Consider the following 22,876-nt stretch of genomic DNA (forward strand, 5'->3'; position numbering starts at 1 on the left):
AAATCTGAAAAAAAAAAAAAAAAAAAACGCTGCATTTATAACTGAAACTTGTTGTTGAACATTATTACTGCGAGCTCGTCTGTACTTTAGGCAGTAGGGCATTGCCAAGGAAAGCGTTGGCACCTGAGTTGCAGCTTAGAAAACATATCAGCTTTTAACAGACGTCCCATTGTCCTCTTTCCATCCACTGTTTTCTAGTCCCATGATTCATTTTATACTTCGTCTGATTCGACAGCCTTTTCCCCGTTCCTCTCCCCGACCTGTTGGTGGTTAATCCCGTTTCTAAATGTTGGTCCCGCCAGTGTTTTTCTTCGCTCATTACCTCAGTGCAAAGGCTTCATTGAAAGGTGAATGTATAGTTCAGTTTAGAGGAAAGAAACATGACAGAGAAATGGCTGTTTTCCATTGTTTTTTAGAAACTGAGAAGCTCCTCTTTACGTTCCTTAAAAATGTGGGTAGGAGTTCTGTGACTTTTCTTGACTGCTCTGTGCTTTGTTTAATTGGCTGATATATTGCAGATGTGAATTATTAAACCGGTGTTTGAATCAGCCTGGTTCTTCTTTGACAGCATGAAAATCAACTTGTTTGGCATTAAGGTAACATTTTGGCCCGAGCTTGTGTAAGTATGTCATTTTATTCCCCTTAATTGTATAATTCCACACATACTGGAAAAAAAACAACTATAAAGGCTCAAAGTTCAAAACAAACTTTAATTGAAAAAACTGAAATACAGTACGTGACCCAGACTAGACGTCACCACACTGAGCACATGATCTGTTCCCTTGCTTTGAGAGATCAAGGTCAAAGCTGTAAACTTTAACGCTGCAAAGAGTCTGGGAGCTGCACAGTTCGTCCTTTTTTCTGTTACATGTAAAAATACCTTGTCCCACAACAAAAACACAAGAGACCCAGAGGCACCTCGCTGATGGACACCAGTTCAATGAGACTCACGCGCCTCCTCCTCTGGGGCCACTGAGGAGCTGTGACACGTGCATAGATCTACTGCCAGTGGACTCAAACACAGGATCAAAGAGGGTCTAAATCAGGAGGATTCACACACACACGGACCTCCAGACGCTCAGAACAGCATGGTTAAGGCTGAGGATCAAGTATCGTGACTGTATGATGGCCAAAAAAAGCAAAAAATTAAATAAAAAACATAATGCATCACTGACAAAACTGTTTAAAAAATACTGTCATTAAAACTGAGCTTTGTACCTGCATTTGAAATGATCAAGTTCCAGCCACTCAATGCTTAGCTAAGTAAATGGCCAGAGCACTTTCCATTTGTTCCAGAGGGTGAGTTTTAAGAAAACGTTTGCATGCCTACACTCTGACTCCACACGGCTTGGCTCAATAACAAACAGGCTCCAAGGTAACAGGAAGGGAGATTCATATTCCACCACATTTCAAACCGACACCGATAAAGTGTGCGTGTGAGAACAACCACCAGCAATGTAGCTTATGAAACTGGAGTCATGAATGCAGATGTTACTGGCTGTACTGAGAATGAGAACTGAAGAGAAATAAAAAATATGAGAACATTATTCTGAAAAACTAACAATTAGTGTCCCATAAAACTGGTTTTACAATACTGCCTGTAACCTCCCAGTTTTCACCTGAACATCAACAAACTTACATAGAGGCAAAAAATAACAAGAGCTGCACCATGTTTCCCAGCGCTGTGCACCAGCGTGACGCTAATGGTATACTCTTGATATGACGTGCTGTAGTGTAACATGATATGTACGGAGTGTCGACGAGCGTCCGGCCCTGCTTTGCACTTGGACTTACTCTGAACTCGAGTACTGCTGAAATGATTTCTTCTCGTTCCACAACCAGGTGAGTTCATTAGTTCTGGTCACGTTTTCCAGCTGCTGCCCTGCAAAGACCGAGCTGTGGAAGGGTCGGCGCTCCCGTCCTGTGCCGGCGGTCAGAGTCCGTTAAAATTCATCATTAAAAAAATAAAAAGTAACAAGAAGCCAGTAAGGACGAGCTGTTGTGCCACCGGGTGGGTGGTGCAGGTAGTCAGGCCGCCGATGGCTGGGGGAGGGGCTATCTGAGCCCAGCCCTCGAGGTCATCCACTCCAGTCCTTGGCATAAACTGGAGAAACAAAGAAGTGTGTCACTGGAGGAAAACGTGCAGGTGGTGAATACTTCAACAGTGTTTCAGTGACTTTCTCCCTGAATGCAAAAAATATTTTTAATATACTACTGATGGACAGACTTCCTGTTTGTGACTCTGAGCTGTAAATCCACAGTGACACCTGGTGGCCTGTAGAACTCACAGCAGCCCCTCAAGACTCGTTTCAACAAATACTTTCAATCTCAAATGTGCAATTAAAAATCTATTGTACTTTTATAGTGCAATGAATGCACATATTATTGTGCAATATGCCACAGTGAATATGAACCGCAGAGTAAAGTGCTGTGATTCATTTCTAGCTTGCAAAGAAGAGAACAAAATGCTGTGGCATAAGATCTGAACACCTCTTTTTAATCAATAAACGTGCCTTTGTTTTCCTTGCAGAGGAAACATGGTATTGATTTATAACCTGTGGCCTTGTGAAGGTCAGTTTAAAACATCTGGAAACTGATCGGGACTCCAGGTCCATTGTTACTGTACGTCTCTTACCCCTCTCCTGTAAGTGCACAGCAGGACTGTATGTGCCAGGGGTGGTCTTTGATGGAGCTCAGGGTGAGGTATTTGGAGATCTCCGCTGCAGACATGCAGTCCTTCATATCCTGCTTATTGGCAAATATCAACACAGCTGCTTTCCGCAGGTCCTGAGGGGAGGCCGAGGCAGAGGAAAGAGAACAATGAAAGCATGAGCCATGCAGCAGGGTGGAAAGGGCGAACCTTGGTGGAAAATCAATGAAAAACAGCCAGCTCTGTGTAGTCTGTTTCCTCATGGCCGTGTAAAGACGTGTTAAGATGTTACCTCGTGAGCCAACATCCTGTAGAGCTCCTCTTTGGAGATGGCCAGCCTCTCTCTGTCTGTGCTGTCCACCACCAGAATGATGAACTGCAGAGGAGGAGGAGGAGGAGGAAAATCACACTGAGAGGCCTCTTTCCAAAAGACGTTAACAACACATACAGCAATGAAATGCAACACGGCGGGTGGCCACTTCCGGGCCAGGGGCCTCACAATGGGTCCCGGTGACGGCTATGCTAATAACCCTTTGTGAATGAGGGAGCGAGCCTGTAGGACAAAAGACTAAAGACACGTTAATTTTGGAGAGGTGTGAGAGACGTCATTTAAAGCAAACGACCCAGGAAAGAGCAGCGTTTCAACAACACGTGTCATCCAACATGACTGAGACCCAAACCACAGCCAGAGATCTCCAGAAAGTCTCACACTGCGTCAGTGAAAGGGTGAACTGTCCGACAGTAACCGCAGGGCTCCTGGTGACTCCATTGTAGATATTTAGGGCTTCTGGCCAGCTAATGTCCTACGCCTCTGAAATGTACTGTATGTGATTTCTGTTGCTAGGGGTCTCTCAATCCAAACAATGGAAACAAAAGAGGTAGTCTGATGATGCTGTGAAATAGTGTGGGATCATGGGAGTTGTTGTCTTCATTGTTAAACAACCAGACTGAAAATCAAACTGACTGAAAAACATTTGGGAGAATGTAAACAAATCAACAAAATAGCTAACAAAGGCAGAGTCACGTTTAGACATTTTAACGCAGAAATGTTACAAACTAGTCCTTTAACCAGCAAACACACACACACACACCATTGTAAAGTGATGCATTAACTCTTTGTAGGATGATCAAGAAAATTCTACCTGATACAAAAACCATCACAGTGAGCGCTTATCTTGATTAACTGATCATGTGTTTGGTCTACAAAGTGTCTGAAAACAGAGAGGCTGCAACGAACAATAGAGAAATAGTACCAACAGTCAAAAAACAAAAAGATATTCAGTTTATTGTGACGTACAGTAAAAATCATAGAATCATAATATTTGCTGAATAAAACGTTTTGGTTCAGCTCTACAGGAAACAATACAGCGCTCCTGTAAGAGAACAACAGTTGGCGAGTCGGGCGGTGTTTGAATGGATGGGGGCCCTGTATTTACTCGTGACCTGTTGCATGACATGAATGGTGGACCCACGCTGAATATCACGTCACAGACGCGGGCCAGTGCGTGAAAGCCATGAAAGACATGAATGAGCGAAGCCTCTTGCCTGTGGAACTACAGTAAAAACAACGCCGCATGCGACAGACAGACAGACAGCTCTCTGTAAGATCTCCCACACATCTGCCTCTGCACGAATCCCCCTGACCCTCGCTCTGCCTTTCAGACAGGCCCCTTTGTGAAAGGCTGCCCTCTGACCTGGGCGGCCCCTGCTGCCGTCTGCGCTCTGAACAAACACACCAGCTGCCAGAAAGGCCGCAGCTGGACGATCCCTCTGTGAAAGCGTACAAAGCGTGCTGCTCACCTCTGTGTTGGAGTAGTAGGTGTTCCAGGAGGACCTGAGAGACTCCTGTCCTCCGATGTCCCACATCAGGAAGTGAGTGTTCTTCACCACTATTTCTTCCACGTTGCTCCCGATAGTGGGTGACGTGTGCACCACCTCGTTCATCAGACTTGAAAACAGAAGCAGAAAGTGAGTTTTTGCACGTTCGGATGCAGTAAAGGAGGAGGTTCCAGTTGTAAACGTGAAAATAAAGCTACTTACAATTGGTAGAGGATAGTGGTTTTCCCTGCGTTGTCGAGTCCAACGATGATCACCTTGTGCTCTGCAAAACAAACACATCACATGAAAGGTGTGAGAAACAATCTCCAATGAGGCGTTCCTCTGCAGAAAACAGTCCTCACCTCAGTCACAGTAAAGACAATAAGCGGCAATGACTGCGTCAGAAAGCATGTGTGTCTGCAGTCTATACAATGCATTCCTGCTATTCACTGCTGCGCCTTCAGAATCATAAAGGCTGAACTTATTTCCTTCCTCAAAACTCCCTGACCTAAATTTTTCCAAGTGAATTCTTTCCATTCAGAAACGCAGCTAGCGCAGTTTAAAGCAGCGAAGGCCCGAACGTAACGGACTGAAGACAGAATCAGAGCTGACACGGCCGTGCCAAAGCGTCCCACTTTAGTGTTTTGACTTCTCTGCCCTTCTGAGGCCTCCGGCTGCTGGGGAGGAAGGAAGTCTGGTCGGGGGACCCGCAGCCTCGGTGCACCACACAGGGTTTTGGAGGATGGTGCATGTCTATTGCTTCCTAAAAGGGCAGCTACCCTGCGACGATCCTGACAGCACAATTAGACTGCCTGTCGCCATTACCCTCGTCGTCGTCATATTCAAACGCTTGCATTTGTCGTGCATACAGCTCTTCAACAAACAATCCAATGGAAACAAAGGCCTGTCTGTGGAAAGAGGGAAAATGTGTTGTGTCTAACACAGGTTGGGTCAGATTCCTAAGCAGAAAACTTCTGCTCAGATAAAGCAGCAATGTGTTCATTTAGATTTCACCTTTATGCAGCAATACTGACAAGAGGAAAAACATTAATTTCCACTGGCTGCAAGCAAGTACAAAGCTTCAGAACAGAATAAATCAATAAAAAACACCGAAACATACATTTAAAAAGCAATCATACAACCAGCACGCCTGGTCTGATAAACTACCTTCAGTTAATCTAATTATACAGTGTTGATTACATGTAATTAGCTTCTACTCTGTTGCTAACAATCCCCCTCAGACCTCGTCTGTAATCTGTGAATGAAATCTGACACTGGGAACAGTGTAATCCAGAATTAGGGAATGAAAGTCGGGAGTCCTTCTCTGAGTCAGGCAACAATGCAGCTACACAGGCCAGAGGAGTCAAGATGAAAGGGATTCGTGTTAACTATCAAATGATAATAATCAAGAACAGATTATGAAAAGGTTTGATCAGTATTTCCTTTGTTTAGCCTGAGATCATTTATCCTTCATCTGGACTGTCCATCTTGCAAAAAAAAAAAAAACAATACTCACATACTGGAAGAAAACTATCAACCAGAAAATGTAGTTTAATAAGGGGCTGCTAACGATCATTTTAATCATTGATTAATCTGCAGGTTAGTTGGTCCACAAATGGATTAGATGACGTCCTCACACGTCTTGTTTTGCCCACAACACAAAGATGTTTTTGCCAAGTAGGAGTGAAGAGACCAGAAAATATCCACAATGAAGAAGCTAAGATCAGCGAATTTTGACACCTTTCCCGAAAAGCGATTCAAACCAATGAATCGATGCAGCTCGAGAAGAAAATCTATCTAATTAAAGATTCACTGTTCGTGTGAAAAACTCAAACAAAACACACCCTCGACACATATCCCGCAGCCACAAACTACAAGGATGGGATTATCCAGGCTTTTTGCTGCCTTTTGCCTCTCCTTTTCCTCCTCAGATTATTTTCCTGTCATTTCTGCTCCGTTTTCTTTCTCCGGGTGAGAATATTTACATTCAACTGCTGTCCGGAAAGCGAGGGGAAAGTTATGTAATGTGATGTGATGTGTCCTGGAAAGTGAGATAAAGCTGATTGACAACTCGATGAACGTGCTCCCGCAGGCTTACTGTGACTTAAGGTGATCATGTTGGTTGACAAAGTGATAAACAGATTAAGTATTTGAGTGGCTAAGGAGGAGAAGAGCTGTCGTTTAGATGTCTGTTTTTAAACAAAGACAGCTGGGTCTTGAAGTCACGGAGATATGTAGCGAGATAACTCCCCCCCCCATCTGTTATTATGAGTCGTGCTGCTCACTTTATGCTAACAGGCTAACAGTTCGCATTATCCTCGCTTTGAGAAGCTAGCGGCTCGGTTAGTGAGCCGTAACAATTTTACCGACACCCACCTTGATTACAGAAGAAGCTCCACAGTTTGGCGAAGATGAGGCCCATTGTTCAGGTTAATACAAATGTCCGTCCGTCCGTCAGTAGAGTGGGCAGCAGCACCGAGCCTCTCCACTCTCGAATCCACCCCGGTCAATCCGTGGCTGGCTGCGGCTAGCTAACATTAGCTGGATGATCTCTTGTCCGCAAGACACCTCACCGACCTTTTCGACGCCGACTCCATGCGCCCCCGCTAAATTTAAAACGCAACTAACGCGAGGTTAAAATGGTGAGAGGTAACACAGATGTAATGACTCCTTATCGAGCGTCTTAGGTGCCGTTAAAGCCTCACAAATCGTAAAAGCACAGGGCGAGAACTGCTCCGCTGTGTTGAGTCTGCTCGTGCGGCTTCCTCTGCCCGTTAGCTAGTGCGGCGAGAAGAGCAACCCCAGATATTCAGTTATCTTCCGGTTACGCGATGACGTTGACGTTGACGTTTGTTTGCTTTTTTTAAGTGCAGCTTTCGAAAACACTTTCAAAAAGGGATAAATATACACATACACACGTCTAACTGGCACAATTATGTAGAGAAGTAATTTTACGTTCATCTAATAATTTTTTAAGTCAATGTCGCCAAAGCCTCAAAACACAATTTGTTAGATATCTGGACAGTAGACAATAACAGTAATATGAACATTAACTCAACATCAAGCCTGATATGTACTAGCGAAGAATTTAATGCTTTAGTTTAGGATTTATTTAATGTAAAGCTATTTTACTGTAAATTGTGTCAATATTTCACATTTCCTTTTACCAGGCAGACAAATAGCATTTATACTTTCATTGTTTTAATTATTATTTTTATTATTTAGTTTCGTTTTACTGCACGAAGCTGGAAATGACTTATAACGCCAAAACTTTAAATAGCAAGTAGTATACAGACACGTTAGAAATAATTTCTAACACATTATAATGTGGTTGTAACCGGATGTAAGTGTTTATTCATGTATTTGTCAGCAACTATATTTCCAAGTGCCAAAGCCATTTTTCAGGAATTAAACATGTCTATATCATAGAGTGTAATAAGCTACCAACTGGATGTTTATCTACCGCATATAAATGCTAAATAAAGTGAAAGTGTTACTGTTATATATAATTTTTGATCAATGAGGTTCAGAAAAGACAGTTTTTTTTCCGCTGTAATACTGTATTTGGTTGCATTTTCTGTGATAAACGTGTTCAGTATGTCCCTAAAGCTAAAATTACTTTCGCTCCAAATAAACAAACAAATCTCAAACAGGTGGTGGCGATCAACAGGCTGCATTACTTCGATTTTCTGAATTCAACTGGTGTCATGTGACTAGCCTGGTGACGTATGCGGAAGTGTCAGCAGGAGCACGCACGCAGGTAGGCACGGCGCGTGAGTAAAGACGATTTATCAGCCTTTAGGTCGCTGTTACTCTCAGAATAAACTCTTAAATTCACTCGCCGCGTTTTTAATTGTGAATGTAAGAAGCAGGAGTGTTGAACAGGACTCACTACGAGCATTTACATGATAAATATGAGCTCTGATATAGAAAATGATTTAATGTTTGGAAGAGGAGGACGCGTTTCTCAGGTCGTTACCTCAAATGGACTCTGTTGTTTAATTATTTGATATTTAGAACTTTTGATTAGTGTCAATAATAGACGGACAGTGTGGAGAAGGACTAACAGAATATGTAAAGAAAAATCATAATCAGGAACAGGCAAGCTAAGCTAAAGCTAAATCTGTGCTAAAAACACATTATTCGGTCATTTATTCTGTGCTTATACTGCATTTATTTTTATTTACATCTGTTCAATTGCCACTCAGTGTAGTCTTACGTATTTGTATGTCATTTATTGCATTGTTATTATTGATTTATTGGATGTTTATTTGTACAGGGACAAGCATGAACGAATGCCACATGTTGGATTCATGTAAGCAAATTTGCAAATACACAAAACCAAACAATAAAATACAGACAAAACAGAATAAACACGATGATTTAATGATCAGTTGTGACCTATTTTGAATTGTTATTATTATTATAGCCTATGTACTGAGGGATAAATCACTTCTTTGATTGTCTGCTGGAAAGTGATGGAGTTTTAACCACTGATGGGTTTCCGGCCTTATCCAATCAACATCAGGGGCTTCCAGCCTGTGATCCCCTCTCAGATACGCCCAGCACCCCTGCTGCACTTCATCAATCATGATTGATTTGCTTTTCTGTTACTAATTGGATACTTTTCTCTGCACAGATTAAAGAAATGTCTGTTTTCCCGAGAATTTCTCTGAGTCCTGAAGTCTCTGATTTTCTCAGGAGTGTCTTCTTAAACAAGGAGGTAGGACTCTGAGCTTGTCGCTCTCTCCTGGAGAATCATGAATGCACCTCATGAAAAGAAGCGTTCCTGACGGTTTTCTAATTGTTTACTCTCATGTTTTCCTTTTCTTGGCCGGCTCGTCTCTGTCGCGTTCAGGTGTTGGCCGCGGTGGGTCATCAGGAGGCCGAGTGTCGCTTCCAGAAGCTGCTCTCATGCCTGTCTCACCCGCCTTTGTATACTTGTGTCCGGGCCAGCACTCATCTGGCTCCCCTGGAGGAGATCAGACACAAGTTAGCAGAGGAGCTGAAAAAGGTGAATCTTGGCCTCAGTGCGTTTTGAGATGTCGCTGCCTCTCAGCCGTGAGTCCTAATTGGTCGGTACGTTGTTGTCGTTGAAGCAGCAGATGTGCGACTCGTCGGCAGAGGACGTCTCCGTTCAGATTCTTCCTCACCCACGAGTTCCAGATGTGCTGCTGCTTCCTGTCGATGGCCCGAGGTATGCGAGGAATGCTGGAACAACGTCAGACGAATCTGAATCTGCTCTACGGAGCGCACACTTAGCCTTAAATTGCAGTATGAGTCCAACCGCTGGGCGGGTGTTTCCTGAGGCCAAACCCTCACGGAATTTCATGGACTGATGACAGAAGAAACACTTTTCGTTTACCCGTTTCAGCTGACTTTTTTTAGGTGTGTACTCAAGTGTGGTTTGAGCCCGAAGAGATTTTTTTAAAAATACAGAAATGGCACAAAAACATCTCTTGGTCTGTTCTGTTTTGGGGATATTTGAGTCAAGTACGTGGAGGTATTTTTGCACATGACTGCACATGACAAAGTATATATGAAAACGCAACCTGATCCACCAGCTGACAGACAAAGGGTCGCGCCTTGAAAGATGGATTCTCAGCTGTGGAAGCAAACAGCTCGTGAAATGAAGTTCACAAATAATTTCAAAGCCTGCAGTTGTATGTCAGCTTTTGTATGCATGTGGAAAAAAAACCTTTTACACATTCACAGACTCGATTTTGTGAGACATCCGGATGAGTATCATCACATGCACACAAGAACTGATAAACAGCTGCAGGCTGTGAAATTGTTTTTGAACATCATTTCACACGCTGGTGATGACCCTTATTTGACTCCACGCTTGGCTCGAGTGATCCCATGTGATCTCGTGAATCCAGCTGCCGGTTGTCTGATGAGACCGATTCAACAGTGTTTGACCCCCCCTTTGTTTTGTGTTCTCAGACCGGTGAAGCAGCTCAGCTCAGAGCTGGTGGTTGGTGCTCAGTGCGGCAGCGCTGTGCTGAGAGGGGCTCATGTCTTCGTCCCGGGGATCGTCGCCAGCCCGAAGTGTAAGACTCAAAGCCACATGTCATTAAATTAAAAAAACATGCCATGTGTTGAATTAAAAGCCTTTTTAACCTGATGTTTCTCTGTTCTTAGACATGAAGGCTGGAGACGTGGTGTCCGTCTTCTCTGACCTGGAGGGTAAGTGCACCCGTGGAGCCACCAGCTTCCAGGGAAAGAGAACGTTTTTGGGAAACGGAGTCGCTCAAATCGACCGCTCCAGCATCTTCTGCACAGATGAACCTGTCAAGTAAGTAGACTTTAGCTTCATATAGAAAAATATGACTGTGCTTTGGTGTTATATGAAGAGGATAATGTGGTAAATACACTCAGTAACAAACAAATGAGGAAGTGATTCTTGAACAAAACAGGCACTCCTGGTGCACAGCTGATGGTGATGGTGTGGTTCAAGATTCAAACAGGGAAACGATTCACTCTGGCTTATTTTAGAGGAATAGGTGTTCGCATGGTGGATCCACTTTACCAGAGTCCTTCCTTTGATGGTGTTCTCCCCAGCCTGACGTTCCTACAGGTATTTATGTCTACTTTCGTTCTCTGGTGATGTCAGAGCGATGGATTGGTGATGCACTCGTAGAGTTTTTGAACGCTGTTCGCTTTGCTGCGAAAACCTGAAGTGACTTCATGTTGTGCAGAACCTTCCCTCTGTAGTTGTGGGACACGTGCTGGGACCTCGTCCTGGAGAGCGTATCCTGGACATGTGTGCTGCGCCTGGAGGGAAGACCTGCCACATCGCAGCACTGATGGGGGATCAGGTACGAGTTCTACAGAGGTCATGAGCAGTCAGCTGCACACGCTAGCCGCTCCTAACATGCACAGGCCGGAGCGTGTTAGAGGATCTGCAGACGGTACAGCTGATGCTTTTTGTGCCCTGAACGTGAATGAACTCCTGTCTCCTTCTGTCTCACACAGGGTGAAGTTGTGGCCTTGGACAGGATCCGAAATAAGGTTGATCGAATTCGTCAAAACGCCCAAATCTTGCATTTGAGTTCCATCAAAGCTTATTGCTTTAACAGCACTCAAGCTGTGAGCAGTGACCCGGCACAGGAAACTGAAGGTAACGAGCAGGGACACGTTTAAGTTTCCTGTTAATATTTGTTAATGACCAACAGCAGGGCTTAGGGTTTACAAAGCACTGGTGTTTCTGAACGTATTCCAGGACCTCCGTTCCCTCCTGAAAGTTTCGACCGGGTTCTGCTGGACGCCCCCTGTAGTGGACTCGGCCAGAGACCCAACCTGGGCAGTACCTGGAGCCTCAAGGAGATCTGTTCCTATCAGCCACTGCAGCGCAAGTTGTTCCACGCTGTAGGTTTCACCACCCACAGACAAAACACCTGATATCCTTTGGGGGGTTTTCTCACATCCCATTGTTAGCAGCTCATTTTGACCAGTAGATGGCAGCATTGGGCAGTTATTAGACTGACTGTGATCCACAGCTTCAGATCTAAAAAGGGTAAATACACTCAAAATGTTATTTATGGGGAAAAAATCCTTACAAAGCTGCGATTCCAATCTCCTTGCGTGACTTTTTAAAACCAAACCCACTGATGCTGCAATACTGATCATTTTGATTAATACTCTAGAACGTTTTCAATGATCTTACACTCGAGTGGCTTTTAGAAGATGAGTGTCAGGTACTGTTTTCAGCTCTGAAAGGAAAAAATGCGTCGTAGTTTTTTGGAAAACACATCATGTATTCTGACTGTTGAGTTTGTCAGAAAGCAGTACCAGAAAGTATTTCTTCTTCTACATTTAGCAGTAAATCTTCCTCGCTTTTTCTACAAACGTACATAAATGTAGCTCAAGACTGAAGCAAGTGTGAAAATCAGTATTAGTGTGAATTTTTATTTTAATTTTAAGTGTGGCTACTGGATGGATTACCAGAACGAGATTAGACTCCAATCATTTATCCCAGGGACATACTGTGTAGTGCTCCATCAGCATTTCCTCAAGGTTATTCAGCATCGTGTGTCAGTGTACGACACATTTCCACAGACTTGTTGGAACTATGTGACAAGTTACAACCCTGATTCCAAAGAGTTGAGATGCTGTGTAAAACCTCATCAGCCTCATTGATTATAATTGATATTCTGCGTTTAACGCCAGCAACATGTTTCAAACACGTTGGGACAGGAGCAACTAAAGACTGGGAAAGATGCGGAACGTTCCAAAAACACCTGTTTGGAACATTCCACAGGTAAACAGGTTGATTGGTAACAGGTGATAGTATCATGATTGGGTATGAAAGGGGCATCCTGGAAAGGCTCAGTCATTCACAAGTGAGGATGGAACGAGGTTCACTACTGTGTGAACACATGATTGGATGAAGGGTTTTACTGCATGAGCTCAGGAACACTTTGCAAATACTTTGTTTGCACATGATTGCATTCTGTTTTTATTTACAACTTTTTTGGAATCAAGGTTGTAAATCTGCAAAAAGTGATTGGTTTGGCCACTTGGGGGCAGCGGAAATAAGTTGTGAACATCACACTGACATGCCTGCACCTTCTGATAGTATGATCTGGGCAGCAAACAGTTGCTTATCAACACGATGACGATGAGGAGCGCTGCAGATGCGGGGGATAATTCTCTGTAGATTCATCATGAGCAACAATTTTCACACTGGCAACATCAAAATATTGATTACAGCCACTTAAATAAAAGATCTCTGTGTTTATGAACCAGATGCATGAATACATACATCTTGTGATTGCAGGCAGTGCGGTTGTTGAAGAAAGGCGGAGTTTTGGTGTACAGCACCTGCACAGTGACTCTAGCGGAGAATGAGGAGCAGGTAGCCTGGGCCCTCGATACCTTCCCCTGCCTCGCGCTTCAGCCTCAGGTAAAAAACACTTCAGCCACGTGGACAGACCCGCAAATGTCGATGTCAGGAAACCTCGTCAAACCACGCTCGTGTTTGTCTCAGGGGCCTCACATCGGCGCAGAAGGCATGCTGGGAGCCGGCCTGTCACCTGAGCAGCTGCGCCTCCTCCAGAGGTTCAGTCCCGAGCTGAGCTGGGACCAGACGGGATCGGCGGCTCCCTTCCCCTGCAGAGCCGACAGGGACACTATCGGCTTTTTTATCGCCAAGTTCCTGAAAAACTGACCGGAGGGCATGTTTTCCCTTACAGCACCATCAGCTCTCACACGAGACTGCAGACGGGAACAATAGTGTTTATATTTCGACACTCTGTGTGCTTTGACGGGGCAGTGTTGACAAAGACGCTCACTGTGCTGTTTACAGCATCTGCCTCTTAACAGCTGCTCTCTAAAACTGCAGGCCATATAGGGATAAGCTTTATAAACACCGAGGGCAAGGAAGAGAGGGAGAGGGAGGGAGGGAGGGAGGGAGGGAGGGGGGAGATGGGGCACATGGGGATGGAGACTGGATGAGTATTGGCAAATGCAGCAGTGCTAGCGTTGCCATAACAACAGTGACGACATAGCTGCCATGGTGACAGTGGATTGGCTGGATCTCAGATCAGGAAGTAGCATGCAGAAAGAGGTCATGAGAGGTATTAACAATTTAGTGTCTTTTAGTGGCGGTGGAGACAACTGGGACGTCTAATTAGTGCTTCTGCTGCCTGTGAGAGAGAAATGATGCTGCAGAGGAAGTTACATCCATCATTATGAAAGTTCCCAATTAAAATAAAATCTTTCTTTCTTCACGTCCGTTACATGTGATGCTACTGCGCAGTGATTATACTGATGAAACGATGGTTTAGATACAAACTGCAACACTCAGCACTAATTTATTCTGTGCAAATTGAATTAGCGGCGTCCATAAATCTGCACGCAGTGTGATTTATAGATCTGCGCCTCCAGTGCGCAAACATCTGGCCCGTTCCTCCGTCACGCAGGACCTTCACAGTGACCTCAGCTCAATCCCTCTTCCTGGGAGTACCGTCACACTCCATCCATCCACACATCTGTCTGGACGCAGCGGCCGCCTGTGCGTTTCACTGTATGTTGCTGTAGATTAAAATGGCCGCTCTGTTCGCTGCCTTTTCCTTCTGACAACATTAACATTGTGAGATCAAATCAGCTGCATCTCTGGGCGCCTTGTTTGTCTACTTTGGAGGCATCTGACTGTGGAGAAGCTGCTTCCTATTTTAGATGCATCCCCTCTGTATTGTCATCATGTCGATGTTGTCATGACGACTAAGGAGGCAGGCCGGTGAGTCTACCTCAAGTTTTCAGATGACTATTTATAGACACAGCTTCTCTCCTCTGTCTGGGTCTTCTGACAAAGCACACATCAAATTCTTCTCCCCCCTCGTCAGTCCTTTGTTGCCAACTTTATTCTTCATATTTATGCTTTATGTACATACACATGTACACTGTTAGAAAATCTGTAATGCTACCAACGTAGCATAGAAATGGAGTAGTTTTTTTATAATTACAATTGTCAGGCAAAAACAAAGAAAGTGAAGGGACGGGGTTGGTGGTTTTGTAAACAGAGGGGCTCAATTCAGATTTTCAGAATCGTGAATCAGTGAAAATATGAGTTGATCCAACGTCATTAAGCATACAGGGCATCACTCTGCATCAAACTGATGGAGTCAGGGGAGTGAAAAAAAGACACAAGACAGGAAACAGAGCTATCTTTGTCTGGTAAACATTTTGAATGGTTTGAGTTGGTTTTCATTTTTAGTGAGGAACATACTGAAGATGATCTCCTGACATGAACATTCTTTATACCATGAAGTGGGAGTTAAAGTGGGAATTAAACAACATTCATTAGAAAAGGGGTCAGACTTAATAAAAGATGAACCTCGATGGAGTTTTGGTAGTAGACCTACGGTAAGTTGTAATGTCATATCAAATTGCTTTCACTTGAAATCAATGTGAAATCAGTAAAAGTGCAGAATAAAGGGTGTATCAATGTTACAAAATGTTTCTGGACCCATACAAAGAGAACAGTACTGCATGTAAGAGAGGAAGTTATTGTAGAAGTCGTTTGTCTTGTAAGGCAAGACTAAGGTGCACCTCGAAGGAGGCTTAAAACCAAATGTCTAAAACCATGGACGCAGAATTAAAAAAGGAACTAAGCAATAAACGATGATCATAAAATGAAGGGAGCAGTCAGACGATCTGGGAAACACACTTGGCAGCTTTCTTGCCGAGACTCAGAGGAGAAGACGGAGATGACTTTCATGTCTGTCTGTTACATATGAAGCTACAGCTAGCATTAGCGGCTCAGTTAGCTTAACTTAGCTAAACTTAAACTCCACCATAAAACCGTAACATTTCATTTTTAGACTTTTGTTTTTTGTACAGAAAAAAACAAATGAGATATAAAGTGGTAATCAGTGAGCTTTCGAGGTGCTGGTGGGTGATTTTCGTTTCTTTTTTACCTTCAACAGAGCCAGACTAGCTGTTTTTAGTCAAAGTTTAGCTAGCTCTAGCTTCATGTATATCGTACAAATATGAGCGGAATTCATCTTCTCATCTAGACTCAGTTTCCAGTTTATTAGGTACAGCTGGCTAAAACTAACGCAGTCTAATAAAACAGTCCTGTAATAAATCACGTTTTTGTTAGGAAGTTCTAGGAAGGCGTCGGTGCTGTTGAACTGTGTTGCATTAATACTGGAAGGTGTTTCTGTTCTGATATTCACACACATATTTCACATTCTGATATTAATGTGGTGGACAAAATATCGGAAACATCTGTGAAGTTAACAGCGTCAACAGCACCACAAATTACATCCTCCAAAAGGATCATAAAATTATCTCAAATGGTTTCAACAAAAACTGAAGGCAGGACTGCTACATTAGTGTTGCATTAGCTTCGGCTCGGTGTACCTAATAAACTGGCAACTAAGTCTGACTCCAAGCAAGAAAGTGAAAAAGCATATTTCACAAATTGCCAAACTATTCTTTTAAACAAAAGACCTCTGCAAATACAGCATCAAACTAACTTGGTTAGTCAACCGGTGCAGTCAACCCTAGCAGTAGTCTGAAGGAACAAATGATTCAAGTGCTAGCAAGCAAAAAAATAATAATTATTATAATAATAATAAAAATAAAAATGCTAATCACAGAAAGCACAGCTCAGTACAGAAAAAAATTCTGCTTTTGTGTCATGCTTTATCAAACACAGGTTTAAAATATGCATATTTAAGAATATTCATGCATATCCACACATAAACAACGTCTATGCATAGATACACACATACATATATTTATATATTTATATTTGTATCTATGTAATCAAAATCCTGCCATTGAAAAAGATGCAACAGCATTTACAAAGGAAGTGTACATAAATAGGATGCTGTGGTTTCAGGGTATAGCAGCACGATGGGAGAACAGAAGGTCTTTAAGAGGAGAGTCCGAATGAGCTTCAAGAGGGATTTGGTCTGTCACTGGTGGATGTAGGAGTCTCTGGCCCACTCCCCTGCATCACCCCTCTTTTTGGGAGCCACCTCCCCCTCTCGGTCCCTATCTCTGTCCCGGTCGTAGTAGTGATGGTGGTGGTCGCGTGCTGGCCGGTGGTGGTGAGAGCGCTGCTTGTTCCGCTCGTTATGGTCCTGTTCGCGCTCCTTTGAGCGGTGGTGTCCCGTGCTGTGGCCGGCCTCGTCCGCCCCACCACGGTGGTGGTGGTGATGGTGATGGTGGTTGTGGTCCCGGTGGGGAAGTGGCTCGTAACGCTGTTGCTGTTGAGGGTGCCCCTCCCCCAGATCTTCCTCTTCCTCCTCCTCTTCTTCTTCCTCCTCCTCCTCCTCCTCTTCCTCCTCCTCTTCCTGGTGGAGGAGCTGAGTGCGTGGCTCGATATAAGCCGAGTCCTTGCTTTCTCTGCTCTCTCGGCTCTCTCTGCTCTCGGGAGTCTCCGAGTCCAAAGTCTCCTGCCGGGAGAGGCCCCGGCCTCGACTGCTGTGGTGGTGGTGGTGGTGATGGTGGTTGTGGTGCTCAGTCCTGGTGGAAGACGAACGGTGGTGGATGTGCTGGGCTCTCTTGGAGGACTCTGTCCTCAGAGGCCTCTCCTCCTCATTGACTTCCCCCTCAGCCTCTGCGTCGGCATCAGCTTGGTCCTGGCTCTGGTGGTGGTGGTGGTGATGGTGATGGTGGTGCTGGTGATCCTCTCTGGAGCCCTTTCTCTCCACTAACGCTCTATCTCCTCTCTGCTCTACAGTGCCACCCTGAGGTCAGTAACACACGTCAGTCAGTAGGGTGACACAAAGAAAGGGAAAAACACTGCAAACACACACACAAACTCATGCAGATTATTATTCACTTGTTGCTTCTGGTGCACATTGTATACACACACATATTCACATCTGAACCCAAACGTGAGCACACACACACACACACACACCCACACCCACACTCACACACTCACACACACACACACACACACACACACACACACACACACACACACACACACACACACACACACACACACTGCTGGAGGAGGCAAATAAAAAAACATCAAGGTTTGTATTTTCTCCAGGATCAAGGCCGACTCCTCTTGGATCTCGACCACCTGAAGTCTCAAAACCTTTGAGGGCCACTTCACACTCACCACACTAGCAATCACATGTCAAGCTCACTCCTGCTCCTCATCAATATCAGGATATTCTTCATTTTCAGTCTTACATTTCCCATTGTGGTGGCAGTGGATGGAGAGAGGGTGCAGGTTAAGCGATTATACATTTACACACTCGTATGTGACAACAGCTGAAAAGACTCATAGTTGTGTGTTGTTTCTTACTGTTAAGTGTCAATACTAATGACAACTTATCCTACATGATACACTTGAAAAACACATTTTATAGCAAGAAATCTAAATGAATTGCTTTTGAAATCAAGGATTTGGCAGTAGTGCAGTCCTGTACGTGACCGTATCTATAAAAACTGTCTGACTGATCCTACTTATTGTTCATTATGTGGAAATTAAATAAGACCAACAAAGCATCTTAGCTGGAGTGAGCATGGTGTCTCATTAATCAGGTGTGTCTAATGAACAATTAAATACACCAGAAATGCATGTAGGCACTTGACTCCTTGCAAATACCATAAGCATGGGTATTAGGGCAGACCCTCAACCTCATTTACTGCAGGGTTTCTTCCTCTCTCTTTCCAGCCCTCTAGCACAGCCTCTGTTTTGTCCAGCTCATCTGCACAGCTTTGCGACATGTATCGCACCTTGACTTCACTCAGCACTTCTTACCTGCATGCCGGAGACCGGGGCTGGGCTGGAGGGCAGGGTGGCTGTGGGCAGCTTCGTTAGCAGTGGGTTCGGGGGGTTGCAGCTGGTGGGGTGAGTGCTTTTCCAGTAGGCCTCCAGGTAATCAGCCATATGCTCACATGCATCCTCCAGCTGGTTCTCGTCGAGGATGATGTCAAACATCTCCTGAGGAAGGAGGGTGCAGACATGTTAACGAAAATGGAAAGGAGACGAGTCGAGATTAAGGAAACAAGACAGTGTTGTAGTGTAATTTCACAAGAAAAGATTCTTGATCTGCTCTGAACATCTGATTGTTGGACTGTTTTGAGAAATCAACAGACGTCTAAAATTAAACATTATCTATAAAAAATATACTGATCTTTATATATACAAGATGTTTGAGCCATGTAAGGAGTGACTCTGAGAAAATCTTAAACAGTAATTCCCAAAAGATAAGAACTGCTATTTGAATTAAATTAAGACTGCACTTTCACAAGCCTGGGGTGCTTGCTTCATTTTCTAAAATAATAACTAAGCAGATTACAGAGGAGCAGAAATAGAACTGGCACGAATTATAAAGCTTTAAAAAAAAAATTGACTCGCATCTGACTATGCATGAAACCAAAGCCTCGAGCCAAAACATCTCTTCAAGGACAAAACTCCAGGTTATTTTAAACACTGCACACAAGTCACTCATAACTGGGGTCCACTGAACTTACAGGAGGGCACTGAGCCAGCTTGTCCGCGGCCACCATCTGGACGTTGAGGTGTTTGGCCTGAGACTTTCCTCTGGACTTGATGAGCCTCTGCAGCACCTAAAGGCAAATAAGGACAGAAGGCAACAAGGCCATTATTGTTTTAGCATACAAAACTAAATTTAGGCTTTGGATGGGCATTTTCTAGTTGATGAAAAATATTTATACGCTGTGCAAAAAAGATGATAACCTCTTTTGAAGTTAGGCAATAAAAGTTAAAAACAATCAAGCAGAAGCAGCAGAACCAGATATCTTCTTTTTCTTCCTACTTATCAAAACCAGAGGACTACATTACCAACAACGCAACCGCCGACACTTCAATCAGATATTTGGTGGTGTTATGCTAGCCAGCGGCTAATGTAGCCTCTAGCCGCTGGCTAGAACATATTATATTTTGTTTGTTTAATCCATACAAGTGTAGAAATACCAATTTATGATTCTGTTACCTTTGGACAAACCCAAGCTAGCTGTTTCCCCCCCGAAACTTAAATGTTCAAAAGACATCATGACTTCGCTGACGTCAAACAGTGAGCCCTGTTCTCAAGCAGACATGAGGAGTGGGCTCCAGAGGTCTGGTAAACTTCTCACTCCTTTCTCTCATTTTAAAACTTGTTGTCCTCAGACCCAACTGATGCTGACTCAAGTGATGTCACTTGAGTCCAATGATCAGGTTTGGAGGCACACAACATTTATGCAGTAGTAATCCCCTGACCAGTAAACAGACTGATAAAAACTTTGGATTTGCCCTTTAACAATCTAATAATGTAAGATATAACCAATATTTATCTGCAGAGTACTTTTACTTTTGATACTTAAAGTACATACTATTGTTAATACTTCTGTGCTTATACTTTAGTGCTAGTATTTTATTGTATGTATTTATGTAAATGACTTGAGTACTTTTTGCTTATATTAGCAGTTATGCTATAACTTGTAAAAATACTGTGATTATCCCATTAGGCTTAGCTGTGCGTGACACGGCAGCAGGCTGTAACTGAGCAGACAGATGGTAGAAGTATTTTATTTTATCCCACTGTGAGTGATTCACACTGATGCCACTTTGATTTAAAGCTTGTATCTCATGCCTCCTTAGCTATGCTTTTTCTCTTTTAACATTACCCACAAGCCTGTGTTTTTTTATTGATCACTGAATCATAAGCTTTTTTTTATTCATGCTGAAGGTCAGAGCGATGAATCAGTCCACTCAGAGATTTGCTCGCTTTCAAACAAGCGCTTTCAAATACGTGATGTATTTAAAATCACAGCTGTGGAGCAAATCAACATGAAACAGAAAGTCAACATGAGCAGTGACAAGACACCAGGACAAGTCAGAGACTCTCAGAGAGCAGCTGACTAACACATCCAGGGAAGTAGAGGGAACATCGCCCTGTCCTCATTTTCTATTCTCTGTTTCCTTTGATCTCATGTTGACTTATTGTCTGTCTGGATCGATATGTTTACTCACCTTGGGAGAGGTGATTTTGACATAGACGATGATGGGGGCGAGGGAAGTCTTCCCCAGCTGTGACGGGTGGTTGATGGTGTCGGCGTCCAGAACTACCAGCTGTAATGTCCGGGCCAATTCGAAAATCCGCTCGATCTCACTCTGGACTTCAGCTGAAGAAGAAAGGGAAGAACAGATTATATCTTGGTTGTTTAATCCACACAAGTGTAGAAATACCAATTTATGATTCTGTTACCTTTGGACAAACCCAAGCTAGCTGTTTCCCCCCGAAACTTAAATATTCAAAAGACATCAAGACTTCGCTGACGTCAAACAGTGAGCCCTGTTCTGTTACTTTTAGCAAATACGGACTGTTAACATCACACAACCCCGACTCTAACAGATGACGACGTGGCTGCAAAAACTATCTTACAAATATCACAGCGGGGCACGATTCCCAGTCTGAGAGGAGTCATGGCCAAGCTTCATGACTTCCAGTCACGACAAAGTCTGAAGTAAACTGATAACATGAAAACATTCCAACCTAACAGCTCATTTAGAGTTCAACTGAGTCACAAATTTTCATTTTGAGGGTAAAATATGCCAGAGCGGGGAGATGATTTCACTTGTTTCCAGGGCAGTTTTCCTGTAGTCATGCACTGTATCATGAAGGAAGGAAGGCTTCACAAGCGTTCAGCAAATGTCGCTTTTGGTTGAAGAAAATTTGTGAAAATGTTCATCTGACTCTGAAACAAATCTATAAATCTGCTCTTTTTGGGAAAGTGATTTCAGGCTTCATAGAGCACAAAACGGCTTTATAAGATGGATATTTTTATCTCATTATGAGTTTTATTTTTGGGACAGCAGCACACTGTTGAAAAAGACTGAGGTCACATGATCATGTTGAAGCGTGGTGGCTTTCTGTAATTATAAAAAATTCAAATATAATACACTCTTTGCTTCCAGCGTACTCTTTTCCTGGGACTTGTTACTGTGCTGGAGGCGCTGACTGATGCTCATGTTGATCCGTAGCAAACATTAGCCTTGTCACCTCAGTTTGACTCTGGAATCTGTTTCATTCTAATCACATCTGAACCCCAATCAACCCCAGTCGAATCAGAGCGGTTCTTGAACTTGTTATCGTGCGTTTATGCTCTATCTTTCATTCCTAACAAAAGAAAACTGGCCAAGGCCACTCTGGGCAGTCAGGAGATATCATTGCCATTGTCAAGAGTTTCTTTAATCGTTTCCTTCCTTTTCCACATAAGCTGGTCTCCTTGAAAACATTATGAATCAAAACACCAGATGTTCCCAGGCATTGCAGTGATTTCTAGCCTGAACGTACCCAAGTTTGAGCGTGTGTTGGAACGCTCGATGATGGCGTGCTTGCTGGGGTTGTTCAGGACTGAGCGTTTGGCAAGAGAAATGTCTGCCGTGACGCGTGTGATTGATATTCTGAAACAAGGGGCAAGAAAAACACTTGGATATTATATGAGATATCAAGGCAAACACTTACTCTTGCTGTATTGAGACTAAAAATAAGGAAGAAGAAAACAGCTGCAGAATCTCAAAGACAAACGGCAGAGAGCAGAGAGTTCAAAAAGAAGGAATACAAGTGTAGATTTGTTAAAAATCACAGAAGCACAATTGATAAAAAGGACCTGAGTTAGCTTGATTTTACTGTGGACAATCTGACGTGCATTTTATCGTTCTTCAGAGGCGCTTTAACAAGCTAACAGGCCAACTCGTCCTTTAACCCAAACCTTTAAAAACACAGGCTCTACCATGACCAAGATTTCTGAGGCTGAACGCAATACATGGCCTGATACAGACAAATATTGATATGATTTTAAGCGAGTTTCATGATAAACTCAACTAAAAGTTCTCCAGTGGAACAAGAAAACATGTTATTTAGCCCTTTATGATGGAGGCTTGAACTCTAAACTTTGTAAAATGTTTATACCTTGAAT

General features: G+C 43.5%; 3 protein-coding genes across 9 annotated transcripts in view; 1 reads left to right on the forward strand and 2 right to left on the reverse strand.

Moving 5' to 3' along the window:
- Nucleotides 1–616: 616 nt before the first annotated feature.
- On the reverse strand, nt 617–7,248 carry arl8 (ADP-ribosylation factor-like 8). Its single transcript, XM_070985643.1, has 6 exons — nt 6,845–7,248; nt 4,691–4,751; nt 4,451–4,598; nt 2,943–3,026; nt 2,636–2,787; nt 617–2,104 (listed from the first exon to the last, which is right to left on the reverse strand). Exons 1-6 carry the CDS (start codon nt 6,888–6,890, stop codon nt 2,056–2,058), a joined length of 540 nt encoding a protein of 179 aa, XP_070841744.1. The 5' UTR covers nt 6,891–7,248; the 3' UTR covers nt 617–2,055.
- A 1,033-nt stretch (nt 7,249–8,281) lies between these two features.
- Nucleotides 8,282–13,733, forward strand: nsun6 (NOP2/Sun RNA methyltransferase 6). Of its 2 annotated transcripts, none has more exons than XM_070986493.1 (13): nt 8,282–8,439; nt 8,748–8,783; nt 9,108–9,191; nt 9,327–9,482; nt 9,568–9,665; nt 10,415–10,521; nt 10,613–10,766; nt 10,967–11,048; nt 11,170–11,289; nt 11,447–11,591; nt 11,694–11,839; nt 13,251–13,376; nt 13,461–13,733. In XM_070986493.1, exons 3-13 carry the CDS (start codon nt 9,117–9,119, stop codon nt 13,638–13,640), a joined length of 1,389 nt encoding a protein of 462 aa, XP_070842594.1. In that variant the 5' UTR covers nt 8,282–8,439; nt 8,748–8,783; nt 9,108–9,116; the 3' UTR covers nt 13,641–13,733. The 2 variants fall into 2 exon arrangements, with proteins under 2 accessions (XP_070842594.1, XP_070842596.1); XM_070986495.1 differs by having other exon boundaries at nt 9,571–9,665.
- A 1,079-nt stretch (nt 13,734–14,812) lies between these two features.
- The window catches only part of cacnb2a (calcium channel, voltage-dependent, beta 2a), a 61,891-nt gene continuing 53,827 nt past the window's right edge, over nt 14,813–22,876 (reverse strand). For all 6 annotated transcript variants that reach the window (XM_070986483.1, XM_070986481.1, XM_070986484.1 and 3 more), the window contains 5 exons: nt 22,252–22,361; nt 20,928–21,079; nt 19,427–19,522; nt 18,711–18,893; nt 14,813–17,676 (listed from right to left, as the gene is read on the reverse strand). In XM_070986483.1, coding sequence (XP_070842584.1) covers nt 16,900–17,676; nt 18,711–18,893; nt 19,427–19,522; nt 20,928–21,079; nt 22,252–22,361 — 1,318 coding nt within the window. In that variant the 3' untranslated portion in view covers nt 14,813–16,899. The remainder of the gene's footprint in view (nt 17,677–18,710; nt 18,894–19,426; nt 19,523–20,927; nt 21,080–22,251; nt 22,362–22,876) is intronic.

Source organism: Chaetodon trifascialis, chromosome 18 (genome assembly GCF_039877785.1).
Source record: "Chaetodon trifascialis isolate fChaTrf1 chromosome 18, fChaTrf1.hap1, whole genome shotgun sequence".
NCBI lineage: Eukaryota > Metazoa > Chordata > Actinopteri > Chaetodontiformes > Chaetodontidae > Chaetodon > Chaetodon trifascialis.